Source organism: Salvelinus sp. IW2-2015, linkage group LG36 (assembly GCF_002910315.2).
Source record: "Salvelinus sp. IW2-2015 linkage group LG36, ASM291031v2, whole genome shotgun sequence".
NCBI lineage: Eukaryota > Metazoa > Chordata > Actinopteri > Salmoniformes > Salmonidae > Salvelinus > Salvelinus sp. IW2-2015.
The window spans coordinates 32,609,593-32,622,589 of record NC_036875.1 but is presented as its reverse complement, the minus strand read 5'-3'; the positions used below and the strand labels follow the sequence as shown (position 1 = coordinate 32,622,589).

The 12,997-nt window shown below is 45.7% G+C and overlaps 1 protein-coding gene across 1 annotated transcript in view; it reads left to right on the top strand.

Annotated features, from left to right (window-relative positions):
* The window catches only part of LOC111959499 (CLIP-associating protein 1), a gene marked incomplete at its 5' end in the record, with an annotated part of 83,176 nt that overhangs the window by 52,307 nt on the left and 17,872 nt on the right, over nucleotides 1–12,997 (top strand). Inside the window, 8 exons of the mRNA XM_070437636.1 lie at nucleotides 339–443; nucleotides 1,247–1,309; nucleotides 2,139–2,242; nucleotides 4,316–4,339; nucleotides 4,742–4,853; nucleotides 5,008–5,140; nucleotides 5,715–5,807; nucleotides 6,211–6,360. Coding sequence (XP_070293737.1) covers nucleotides 339–443; nucleotides 1,247–1,309; nucleotides 2,139–2,242; nucleotides 4,316–4,339; nucleotides 4,742–4,853; nucleotides 5,008–5,140; nucleotides 5,715–5,807; nucleotides 6,211–6,360 — 784 coding nt within the window. The remainder of the gene's footprint in view (nucleotides 1–338; nucleotides 444–1,246; nucleotides 1,310–2,138; nucleotides 2,243–4,315; nucleotides 4,340–4,741; nucleotides 4,854–5,007; nucleotides 5,141–5,714; nucleotides 5,808–6,210; nucleotides 6,361–12,997) is intronic.

Sequence of the window (12,997 nt, the reverse complement as noted above, 5' to 3'; positions counted from 1 at the left end):
TATTAACTCTGTTTATCTGTTGTAAGCTACAGTCATACCAATCGTCTTTTCATTGACAACCTAATCCTTGTCACAAAATAACAAAAACATTTAAAAACGGACTTGCGCTAACTTAAGTTTCTAAAATTGAACCTGATGTCCAGCAGACTCCAACCCACCACCACGCCCCAGAGTCCTCCTCCCCCTCACCCCCTCTCTTACCCCAGTCCCCTATCCCAGCCCAACCCCAGGCCTCACCTCACTGACCCCAAACCTGTGTTCTACTGCCCTACTGACAGCCAGGCTGTGTGGTAAAGCTCTTGTTCCTGGTACTCCTCTCTCCTCCTACCACATGCTAGCGAGGAGCCGTATCCCCCGGCCCAGCATGAGTCAGGGCTGCAGCAGGGAAACCTCTAGGGAAAGCAGCCGAGACACCAGCCCTGCTCGGGGCTTCAAGCCTCTTGGTGAGTACCACGACCAACCAGACACCAGGAGGCCTCCTGTAAGCAGCAAGGCCCACTAGTACCCACTCCTCAGCCCCTCAGTCCCCTCCTCTAGACCCCTCCTCTCTGTCCCAGCCTCCCTGTACACCCCATGATGTCTAAATAGAAGATCCCCCTCTTGAACTAAGGGGTATAGACCTCTTCTTTTGCCTGCTCTGATCTACTTTGCATGCACTAACCCTCTCGAAGGTTCTGGAATATAATCACTACGCTGTCTTCTGTCTGTCTTGTTGGGAATTCTCCAAGTCTTATGCTATATAAGTATTTGTGTGCCTTTGTGTGTGTAATATAATGACCAGCAAAATGAAAAGATCACAAAAATCTCTGGATGTTCTAGGATTCTGTTTTTGGTCCAATGAACAATTATTTGGCACATCTCATAATAAATGTAAATCAAGAGGCAGAAAAACAAGGTATTGTCTGCAGTAAACAGTGTACTGTATGTGTCATCGTATTCAATGTCCATAGCTGACCTGCTTCTCAGCTCTCTCCTGTGCTGCTGCCACATCACAGGAAATGACACAACTTTTTCACTGCTTTGTCATGGGGGACAACAAAAAAAAGGACAAAGAGGGACAAAGTGGGATACATGAGGGATACCCGCCCCTCCTATCCTATGACTGTTGTAGATGTGGTTGGTTGCCCATAATCATAGTGGATTAATGCAGCCAGGCGCTGAGCCTGAGTCAACTACAGAGGACGGTACCTGTTGCGTTCGTGTCACTAACGCCTCGGGTGTCATCCACCCCTCCTGTCCCTTGCAGCCTCCCGACGTACTTCCCGCTCTACCAGCGCCCTATCCACGGCTGACCCCCACGGCCAGTCAGGTGACCTGCATGCCCCACCCCCTCATATCCACATTTATCGATTATGCCAGCATGAGTCCATACATGTTGCTGTGAGGGCTGTGCCATACATGTTGCTGTGAGGGCTGTGCCATACATGTTGCTGTGAGGGCTGTGCCATACATGTTGCTGTGAGGGCTGTGCCATACATGTTGCTGTGAGGGCTGTGCCATACATGTTGCTGTGAGGGCTGTGCCATACATGTTGCTGTGAGGGCTGTGCCATACATGTTGCTGTGAGGGCTGTGCCCACCCTGCCACAGGAGTCCATACATGTTGCTGTGAGGGCTGTGCCCACCCTGCCACAGGAGGCAATATGTTGTTCAACCTTTTGAGGAGGAGATCTGTTAGCGTGCTGCTTTGTCATGTTATGTGTCGTCATCATCTGCTTCAATATGATGTTTTGTGATTTTCTTTTAAAAAGCTTGTGTTACTGTGTAATCAAAAGGCCTGTCCCCATCTGTATGATTTTCTCCTTGTTAGTGACTTTTTGGACATTGTATGATGTATTTGTACTTCAGTGTATTGAATATCTCATATAAGAGTTGTTTATTTCCCCGTTTGTAAGTGTCAGTTTCTTTTCTCTTCATTTCAAATTAGCACTAATCATTCTCTGGTGATTTTTGTTGGTGTCATCTTTATTTCACCATTCATTTTCTACATCTCACTCAAGCTTTCTGGTGTTGTAGTTTTCAAGCTTTTTGGTGTATGGTCTGTAAACCCCATCATATTGCCTTTTGTCTCCCTAGAGCAAGATCCCATTGACTTTCTCTTGTGTTACTCCACTCATCCCCCTCTCCTCTCCCCCCCAGATCGGTTTGGCTTGATTCACCAGGACCGTATCTCTGCCTCAGTAAATGCCATGAGAGTCCTCAACACTGGCACTGAGGTGGAGGCTGCTGTTGCTGATGCACTGGTAAGTCACCAATCAACTTTTACCAGCTGCCAGTTCTGAAGATATCACTACAGTTTGTCTTAAGGTAGAGTTACACTTAGTCAGTCCCTCCATTAATTGCATGCTAGTTAACAGCTGGGGACTTGATGTGGAAACCATATGCATTTTAAGTCAGTGTTTACATTTACATTTAACATTTAAGTCATTTAGCAGACGCTCTTATCCAGAGCGACTTACAAATTGGTGCATTCACCTTATGACATCCAGTGGAACAGCCACTTTACAATAGTGCATCTAAATCTTTTAAGGGGGGGGGGGGGGTGAGAAGAGTTACTTTATCCTATCCTAGGTATTCCTGTAAAGAGGTGGGTTTCAGTGTCTCCGCGAAGGTGTGATTGACTCGCTGTCCCTGGGGCGTCGTGAGGGAGTTTGTTTCCACCATTGGGGGCCAGAGCAGCGAACAGTTTTGACTGGCCTGGAGCGGGAACTGTACTTCCTCAGTGGTAGGGAGGCGAGCAGGCCAGAGGTGGATGAACGCAGTGCCCTTGTTTGGGTGTAGGGCCTGATCAGAGCCTGGAGGTACTTCCGGTGTGCCTTCCCCTCACAGCTCCGTAGGCAAGCACCCATGGTCTTGTAGGGGCGATCGAGCTTTCAACTGGAAGCCAGTGGAGAGAGCGGGGAGCGAGGGGGTGAGAGCGTGACGTGAGAGAACTTGGGAAGTTGAACACCAGACGGGCTGCGGCGTTCTGGATGAGTTGTAGGGTTTAATGGCACAGGCAGGGAGCCCAGCCAACAGCGAGTTGCAGTAATCCAGACGGGAGATGGACAAGTGCCGTGGATTAGGACCTGCGCCGGCTTCCTGGTGTGAGGCAGGGTCGTACTTCGCGGATGTTGTAGAGCATGAACCTACAGGAACGGGCCACCGCTTGATGTTAGTGAGAACGACAGGGTTGTGTCCAGGATCACGCCAAGGTTCTTAGCGCTCTGGGAGGAGGTACACAATGGAGTTGTCAACCGTGATGGCGAGATCATGAACGGGCAAGTCCTTCCCCGGGGAGGAAGAGCAGCTCCGTCTTGCCGAGGTTCAGCTGAGGTGGTGATCCGTCATCCACACTGATATGTCTGCCAGACATGCAGAGATGCGATTCGCCCCACCTGGTCATCAGAAGGGGGAAAGGAGAAGATTAGTTGTGTGTCGTCTGCATAGCAATGATAGGAGAGACCATGTGAGGTTATGACAGAGCCAAGTGACTTTGTGTTATAGCGAGAATAGGAGAGGGCCTAGAACAGAGCCCTGGGGGACACCAGTGGTGAGAGCACGTGGTGAGGAGACAGATTCTCGCCACGCCACCTGGTAGGAGCGACCTGTCAGGTAGGACGCAATCCAAGCGTGGGCCGCGCCGGAGATGCCCAACTCGGAGAGGGTGGAGAGGAGGATCTGATGGTTCACAGTATCGAAGGCAGCCGATAGGTCTAGAAGGATGAGAGCAAGAGGGAGAGAGATTAGCTTTAGGCAGTGCGGAGCGCTCCGTGATATAGAGAGAGCAGCTGCTCAGTGAATGACTAGTCTTGAAACCTGACTGATTTGGATCAAGAAGGTCATTCTGAGAGAGATAGCGGGAGAGCTGGCCAAGGACGGCACGTTCAAGAGTTTTGGAGAGAAAAGAAAGAAGGGATACTGGTCTGTAGTTGTTGACATCGGAGGGATCGAGTGTAGGTTTTTTCAGAAGGGGTGCAACTCTCGCTCTCTTGAAGACGGAAGGGACGTAGCCAGCGGTCAGGGATGAGTTGATGATATTTATTGTGGGCCCTCCTAAAAACTAATGAATCCCAGTTTTTTTTTCCTTTGTCATAAAATAAAACTGCATTGAGTAGTAAAATGTAATGAGATGAAATGAAGCCTGTGTTTGTGTATGGCAATCAGAATGTCAGTATATATTTCAATGAGAAAGACTTTGACTGCAGGAAAGTCAACATTGTTACCATGTAGATAAAAACATGTCTTATCTCATTGCCAAGCAGGACTGCAGTCATGATATTTTCCCTCTAAAATATCCCTCTTTCTCTTTCCTGCTTGGTTGCCTGTAACTTCAGCTATTAGGAGACTCCAGAAATAAGGTAGTTGTCCAATTTGTGTACCGTTTGTTTATTAATTCTATTCACTAATCAACAAAAATGCAAAGTATCATCACTAAATGTTGCTATTTGGCCAAAAGCAATTGCTGGCAGATTTTAGTTTATTATTCAATAAAATATTATTAACAATAGGCATTATTATAACATTATTTAATCATCTCTCTGTATGTTCATATCAATAATGAAGAATCAAGAGTTGGAACAAATTGCATGGCTACCTCATTCATTGTGAATGGCATCGTAGCGTAGCCCATTAAATCCTACTTCCTGGTTGAGTTTGAGTGACCAAGTGACCAGAGTTCTAGCCTGCCTGTCCCACTTCTCTCCTGGTCCTATGAACAATGACCTCACCATTACCCATCCCTTCCCATTCTCTCCGAACAGAGGAAGCCTATGAGGCGGCGGTATGAGTCTCCGGGTATCTATTCTGACGATGATGCTAACAGCGATGCGTCCAGCGCATGCTCAGAGCGCTCATACGGGTCCAGGAACGGAGGTATGTGGTCCTGTGTTACTGAGTTGGTAAGAACATGGAACTAGCAACATAAGGGTGGTGGGTTCGAATCCTGCTAGATTCACATCGACTAAAATCTATGCACTTGGATAAAGGCATCTTCTGAATGGTGTATATATATATTATTATTATCTAGGTATCCCTCACTATCTGCGTCAAACGGAGGATGTGGCGGAGGTGCTAAACCACTGTGCCAGCTCCAACTGGTCAGAGAGGAAGGAGGGGCTGCTGGGTCTGCAGAACCTACTCAAGAACCAAAGAATACTCAGGTGGGTCCGGGGCCAGGGGGTTGGACCTTTTGGAAGTCATGTCATTATATGTGTCCTCCTGCTGTAACTATGCTGATTGGCTCCTACCTCTGTCATGTATAGTTCACTAAGTATTTTCTATGCATTGTTGTCTTTTTGGATGGCATTGGAGATAGTAGAATTGATGTTGTTAAGAATGTTCTGCCAGCTGTGGATAGGGTTTGAAGTAGTCTTGATTATTTTTCGAATATAAATGATAATTTCCTTTTTGAAATTGTTCAACTTTTAAAGAGGAGATCCTGTCAAGGAGCATCCAGCAGGGTGTTTCTTTTCATAGCTTTCCTTAATTGAGGGAGAAATGACTGGTCACGAGGACCCTGCAGCTATAATGCCGCCAGTCAGGTGGTAAAGTGGAAGATGAGTTTCAGAGGAGTCAGTTTGTGAGACAAGGCAATTTGTCTGCCTGCTCTCTCTGTGAGGCCAGCAGCATTGTCTCCTGAAGGAGTTGCTTTAAATCAAGCCTCTCTGACATCTATTAGTGATGTCTGCCTGTGTTTACTAATGTCTGCCGGTGGATGCTGTTTGTGTGTTGCAGCCGAGTGGAGCTGAAGAGACTATGTGAAATCTTCAGCAGGATGTTTGCAGATCCACACAGCAAGGTAGGTGACAGGATGTTCACCTGTGTTTGAAAGTTTCATATCAATACATTGACACACTCACTCATAACTTTTACTTTTGACATTCAAAAACCCATTGCTTTGCAGTGATTTGTCTGAAAACTAATTGAGTGTTTTGTTGCATGGTCTGCTTTGGTGTGGATTTTAACAACAGAGAGTAAGTGTGTGTTTTTATTCTCAGTTTTCTACTATACAGACACTTATTGCCTGTGTTGTTACTTATAAAGATGGGCTTCTATAAAGGTGCTATGTTGTCAGGTGTTGATGGTAGCTGTGTGTGTGTGTGTGTGTGTGTGTGTGTGTGTGTGTGTGTGTGTGTGTGTGTGTGTGTGTGTGTGGTGTGTGTGTGTTGTGTGTGTGGTGTGTGTGTGGGTGTGTGTGTGTGTGTGTGTGTGTGTGTTGTGTGTGTGTCAGGGTGTTTAGTAGTTCTGACTTTATCTTGGTGCACAGAGAAGACCTGCAGGACTGGCTGTTTGTCCTGCTCACCCAGCTACTGAAGAAGATGGGAGCTGACCTGCTGGGGTCTGTCCAGGCCAAGGTCCAGAAGGCTCTGGACATCACCAGGTATGGACCTCTAAATCCCCCCTCCGATAACATCTCTAACCATTTTCACGCTATGCCGACCCAAACCAAACTGTGCTTGCTTGGATATTGTCTTTTACACTCCTTTTCAACATTGTTCGAGCACTTGGGGGGTTCTCATGAAACCAGTTTTAAAATGTCTATAGTAAAATGAGTTACAAAACCATGATCAACTATCATTCTGACGACTAAGATGTGTAGTTTTTGGGAAAGTGTCTCATTTTAAATACATTTTACATTTTTGCCTGAATTTTGTACATTTTCACACCAAATTCAGATTCTCGGGTCATTTTATTAAAAACATTTAGAAAACCAAACTTGTTTTAATAAAACACAAAATGCTGTATGTTGCTGTAGTTTGTCCATATATCATAAAATGTTTATATTTCCATTAAACTAATACAGTTGAAGTCGGAAGTTTACATACACTTAGGTTGGAGTCATTAAAACTCGTTTTTCAACCACTTCACAAATTTCTTGTCAACAAATTATAGTTTTGGCAAGTCGGTTAGGACATCTACTTTGTGCGTGACACAAGTAATTTTTCCAACAATTGTTTACAAACAGATTATTTCACTTATAATTCATTGTATCACAATTCCAGTGGGTCAGAAGTTTACATACACTAAGTTGACTGTGCCTTTAAACAGCTTGGAAAATTCCAGAAAATGATGTCATGGCCTTAGAATCTTCTAATAGGCTAATTGACATCATTTGAGTCAATTGGAGGTGTACCTGTGGATGTATTTCAAGGCCTAACTTCAAACTCAGTGCCTCTTTGCTTGACATCATTGGGAAATCAAAAGAAATCAGCCAAGACCTCATTAAAAAAAATGTAGACCTCCACAAGTCTGGTTCATCCTTGGGAGCAATTTCCAAATGCCTGAAGGTACTACGTTCATCTGTACAAACAATAGCACGCAAGTATAAACACCATGGGATCACGCAGCCATCATACCGCTCAGGAAGGAGACGTGTTCTGTCTCCTAGAGGTGAATGTACTTTGGTGCGAAAAGTGCAAATCAATCCCAGAACAACAGCAAAGGACCTTGTGAAGATGCTGGAGGAAACTGGTACAAAAGTATCTATATCCATGGTTAAACGAGTCCTATATTGACATAACCTGAAAGGCCGCTCAGCAAGGAAGAAGCCACTGCTCCAAAACCGCCATAAAAAAGCCAGACTATGGTTTGCAACTGCACATGGGGACAAAGATCGTACGTTTTGGAGAAATGTCCTCTGATCTGACGAAACAAAAATAGAACTGTTTGGCCATAATGGCCATTGTTATGTTTGGAGGAAAAAGGGGCAGGCTTGCATACCGAAGAACACCATCCCAACCGTGAAGCACGGGGGTGGCAGCATCATGTTGTGGGGGTGCTTTGCTGCAGGAGGGACTGGTGCACTTCACAAAATAGATGGCATCATGAGGGAGGAATATTATGTGGATATATTGAAGCAACATCTCAAGACTAGAGGTCGACCGATTAGGATTTTTCAACGCCGATACCGATTATTGGAGGACCAAAAAAGCTGATATCAATTAATCAGCTGATTTTTATATATATATTTGTAATGAAGACAATTACAACAATACTGAATTAACATTTTTATTTTAACTTCATATAATACATAAATAAAATCAATTTAGTCTCAAATTGATAATGAAACATGTTCAATTTGGTTTAAATAATGCAAAAACACAGTGTTGGAGAAGAAAGTAAAAGTGCAATATGTGCCATGTAAAAAAGCTAACATTTTAAGTTCCTTGCTCAGAACATGAGAACATATGAAAGCTGGTGGTTACTTTTAAAGTGAGTCTTCAGTATTCCCAGGTAAGAAGTTTTAGGTTGTAGTTATTATAGGAATTATAGGACTATTTCTCTCTCTACCATTTGTATTTCATATACCTTTGACTATTGGATGTTCTTATAGGCACTTTAGTATTGCCAGCCTAAACTCGGGAGTTGATAGGCTTGAAGTCATAAACAGCTCAATGCTTGAAGCACAGCGAAGAGCTGCTGGCAAACGCAGGAAAGTGCTGTTTGAATGGATGCTTACGAACCTGCTGCTGCCTACCATCGCTAAGTCAGACTGCTCTATCAATTATCAAATCATAGACTTAATTATAATATAATAACACACAGAAATACGAGCCTTAGGTCATTAATATGGTCAAATCTGGAAACTATAATTTCGAAAACAAAACATTTATTCTTTCAGTGAAATACGGAACCGTTCCGTATTTTATCGAACGGGCGGCAACCCTAGGTCTAAATATTGCTGTTACATTGAAGGTTGTGCAATGTTATGTCATAATTATGTAAAATTCTGGCAAATTAATTACGGATTTTGTTAGGAAGAAATGTCTTCACACAGTTCGCAACGAGCCAGGCGGCCCAAACTGCTGCATATACCCTGACTCTGCTTGCACAGAACGCAAGAGAAGTGACACATCTTCCCTAGTTAAAAGAAATTCATGTTAGCAGGCAATATTAACTAAATATGCAGGTTTAAAAACATTTACTTGTGTATTGAATTTATGAAAGGCATTGATGTTTATGGTTAGGTACCTAACAGTGCTTTTTTCGCGAATGTACTTGTTAAATCATCACCCGTTTTGCGAAGTAGGCTGTGATTCGATGATAAATTAACAGGCACCGCATTGATTATATGCAACGCAGGACACGCTAGATAAACTAGTAATATCATCAACCATGTGTAGTTAACTAGTGATTATGTTAAGATTGATTTGTTTTTTATAAGATAAGTTTAATTGCTAGCTAGCAACTTACCTTGGCTCCTTGCTGCACTCGCGTAACAGGTGGTCAGCCTGCCACGCAGTCTCCTCGTGAAGTGCAATGTAATCGGCCAAATCGGCGTCCAAAAATGACGATTACCGATTGTTATGAAAAGCGGCCCTAATTAATCGGCCATTCCGATTATCGGTCGACCTGTACTCAAGACATCAGTCAGGACGTTAAAGCTTGGTCACAAATGGGTCTTCCAAATGGACAATGACCCCAAGCATACTTCCAAAGTTGTGGCAAAATGGCTTAGGACAACAGAGTCAAGGTATTGGAGTGGCCATCACAAAGCCCTGACCTCGATCCCATAGAAAATTTGTGGGCAGAACTGAAAAAGCGGGTGCGAGCAAGGAGGCCTACAAACCTGGTCAGTTACACCAGCTCTGTCAGGAGGAATGGGCCAAAATTCACCCAACTTATTGTGGAAAGCTTGTGGAAGGTTACCCGATAACGCTTGACCCAAGTGAAACAATTTAAAGTCAATGCTACTGAATACTAATTGAGTGTATGTAAACTCTGACCCTGGGAATGTGATGAAAGAAATAAAAGCTGAAATAAATCATTCTGTCTACTATTATTCTGACATTTCACATTCTTAAAATAAAGTGGTGTCCATTCCGGGTTGAGCGAGCGTCGCATTCGCACTTTGTGTCCGCAGGTAGTATAACTTTTATCATTACATTTCATTATAGTACAACGGTTTGATTTGTCTAATCTTAGCAATTTCTTCTTAGCTAGCTACATAGCCGTCTTTGTATCAAAGATAATTGCGTAATTACGTATTCCGTCGTCCTAACGTAGTCTACACTGCTACTGCCCAGCAGCTAGCCAGCTAGCAAACGTCTACCGAATAGCAGCACTGTAGAAACTATTACACTCAACTGAACGACTTGATTAGTGTAGTGTTAGCTAGCTACATAGTTGTCTTTGCTGTCTTCGTATCCAAATAATTGTGGAGTTAGAGTGTGTAGTTTTAGAGTGATTATCTTAATTTACAGAGGTTAGCTAGCCAGCTATTTATCGTCCTTAACGTAGGAGACACTGCTAGCTATCCAACAGCTAGCCAAACGTCTACCGAATAGAACTTCCGCACTCAACAAACCCGGTCGCATTCCGCTTCGCTCCACAGGTAGTATCACATTTTCATTTCATTTCATTACAGTACAACGGTTTGATTTGTTTGATCGTAGCTAGCTACATAGCTAGCTACATAGCCGTCTTTGTATCAAAGATAATTGTGTAGTCTAGAGCGATTTTCTAGGTAGCTAGCCAGCATTGTCGTTCTTTTAACGCAACGTAACGTAATCAACACTGCTAGCTAGCCAGCTAGCCCCCGAATAGCAGCACTGTAGAAACTATTACACTCAACGGAACGACTTGATTAGTGCAGTGTCAACAACGCAGCCACTGCCAGCTAGCCTACAAAGTCAACAACGCAGCCACTGCCAGCTAGCCTACTTCAGCAGTACTGTATCATTTTAATCATTTTAGTCAATAAGATTCTTGCTACGTAAGCTTAACTTTCTGAACATTCGAGACGTGTAGTCCAGTTGTCATTCGAATCTCCTTTGCATTAGCGTAGCCTCTTCTGTAGCCTGTCAACTATGTGTCTGTCTATCCTGTTCTCTCCTCTCTGCACAGACCATACAAACGCTCCACACCGCGTGGCCGCGGCCACCCTAATCTGGTGTCCCAGCGCGCACGACCCACGTGGAGTTCCAGGTCCGGTAGCCTCTGGAACTGCCGATCTGCGGCCAACAAGGCAGAGTTCATCTCAGCCTATGCCTCCCTCCAGTCCCTCGACTTCTTGGCACTGACGGAAACATGGATCACCACAGATAACACTGCTACTCCTACTGCTCTCTCTTCTGTCCGCCCACGTGTTCTCGCACACCCGAGAGCTTCTGGTCAGCGGGGTGTGGCACCGGGATCCTCATCTCTCCCAAGTGGTCATTCTCTCTTTCTCCCTTACCCATCTGTTCTATCGCCTCCTTTGAATTCCATGCTGTCACAGTTACCAGCCCTTTCAAGCTTAACATCCTTATCATTTATCGCCCTCCAGGTTCCCTCGGAGAGTTCATCAATGAGCTTGATGCCTTGATAAGCTCCTTTCCTGAGGACGGCTCACCTCTCACAGTTCTGGGCGACTTTAACCTCCCCACGTCTACCTTTGACTCATTCCTCTCTGCCTCCTTCTTTCCACTCCTCTCCTCTTTTGACCTCACCCTCTCACCTTCCCCCCCTACTCACAAGGCAGGCAATACGCTCGACCTCATCTTTACTAGATGCTGTTCTTCCACTAACCTCATTGCAACTCCCCTCCAAGTCTCCGACCACTACCTTGTATCCTTTTCCCTCTCGCTCTCATCCAACACTTCCACACTGCCCTACTCGGATGGTATCGCGCCGTCCCAACCTTCGCTCTCTCTCCCCGCTACCTCTCCTCTTCCATCCTATCATCTCTTCCCTCTGCTTCAAACCTTCTCCAACCTATCTCCTGATTCTGCTCCTCAACCCTCCTCTCCTCCCTTTCTGCACCTTTGACTCTCTCTGTCCCCTATCCTCCAGGCCGGCTCGGTCCTCCCCTCCCGCTCCGTGGCTCGACGACTCATTGCGAGCTCACAGAACAGGGCTCCGGGCAGCCGAGCGGAAATGGAGGAAAACTCGCCTCCCTGCGGACCTGGCATCCTTTCACTCCCTCCTCTCTACATTTTCCTCTTCTGTCTCTGCTGCTAAAGCCACTTTCTACCACTCTAAAATTCCAAGCATCTGCCTCTAACCCTAGGAAGCTCTTTGCCACCTTTCTCCTCTGCCTGAATCCTCCTCCCCGCCCCCCCCCATCCCTCCCTCCCTCTCTCCCTCTTCAGATGACTTCGTCAACCATTTTGAAAAGAAGGTCGACGACATCCGACCTTGTTTGCTAAGTCAAACGACACCGCTGGTTCTGCTCACACTGCCCTACCCTTGTGCTCTGACCTCTTTCTCCCCTCTCTCCCAGATGAAATCTCGCGTCTTGTGACGGCGCCCCGGCCGCCCCAACAACCTGCCCGCTTGACCCTATCCCCTCCTCTCTTCTCTAGACCATTTCCGGAGACCTCTCCCTTACCTCACCTCGCTCATCAACTCATCCCTGACGCTGGCTACGTCCCTTCCGTCTTCAAGAGAGCGAGAGTTGCACCCTTCTGAAAAAAACCTACACTCGATTCCCTCCGATGTCAACAACTACAGACCAGTATCCCTTCTTTCTTTTCTCTCCAAAAACTCGTTGAACGTGCCGTCCTTGGCCAGCTCTCCCGCTATCTCTCTCAGAATACCTTCTTGATCCAAATCAGTCAGGTTTCAAGACTAGTCATTAACTGTGTGGCGCAGTTGGTAGAGCATGGCGCTTGCAACGCCAGGGTTGTGGCGTTCATTCCCCACGGGGGGGACCAGCGATGAATATGTATGAACTTTCCAATTTGTAAGTCGCTCTGGATAAGAAGCGTCTGCTAAATGACTAAATGTAAATGTAAATGTAACTGAGACTGCTCTTCTCTGTATTCACGGAGGCGCTCCGCACTGTGCTAAAGCTAACTCTCTCTCCTCGGCTCTCATCCTTCTAGACCTAGTCGGCTGCCTTCGTATACTGTGAACCATCAGATCCTCCTCTCCACCCTCTCCGAGTTGGCATCTCCGGCGCGCGGCCCACGCTTGGATTGGCGTCCTACGCTGACAGGTCGCTCCTACCAGGTGCGTGGCGAGGAGACCTGTCTCCTCACCACGTGCTCTCACCACTGGTGTCCCCCAGGGCTCTGTTCTTGGCCCTCTCCTAT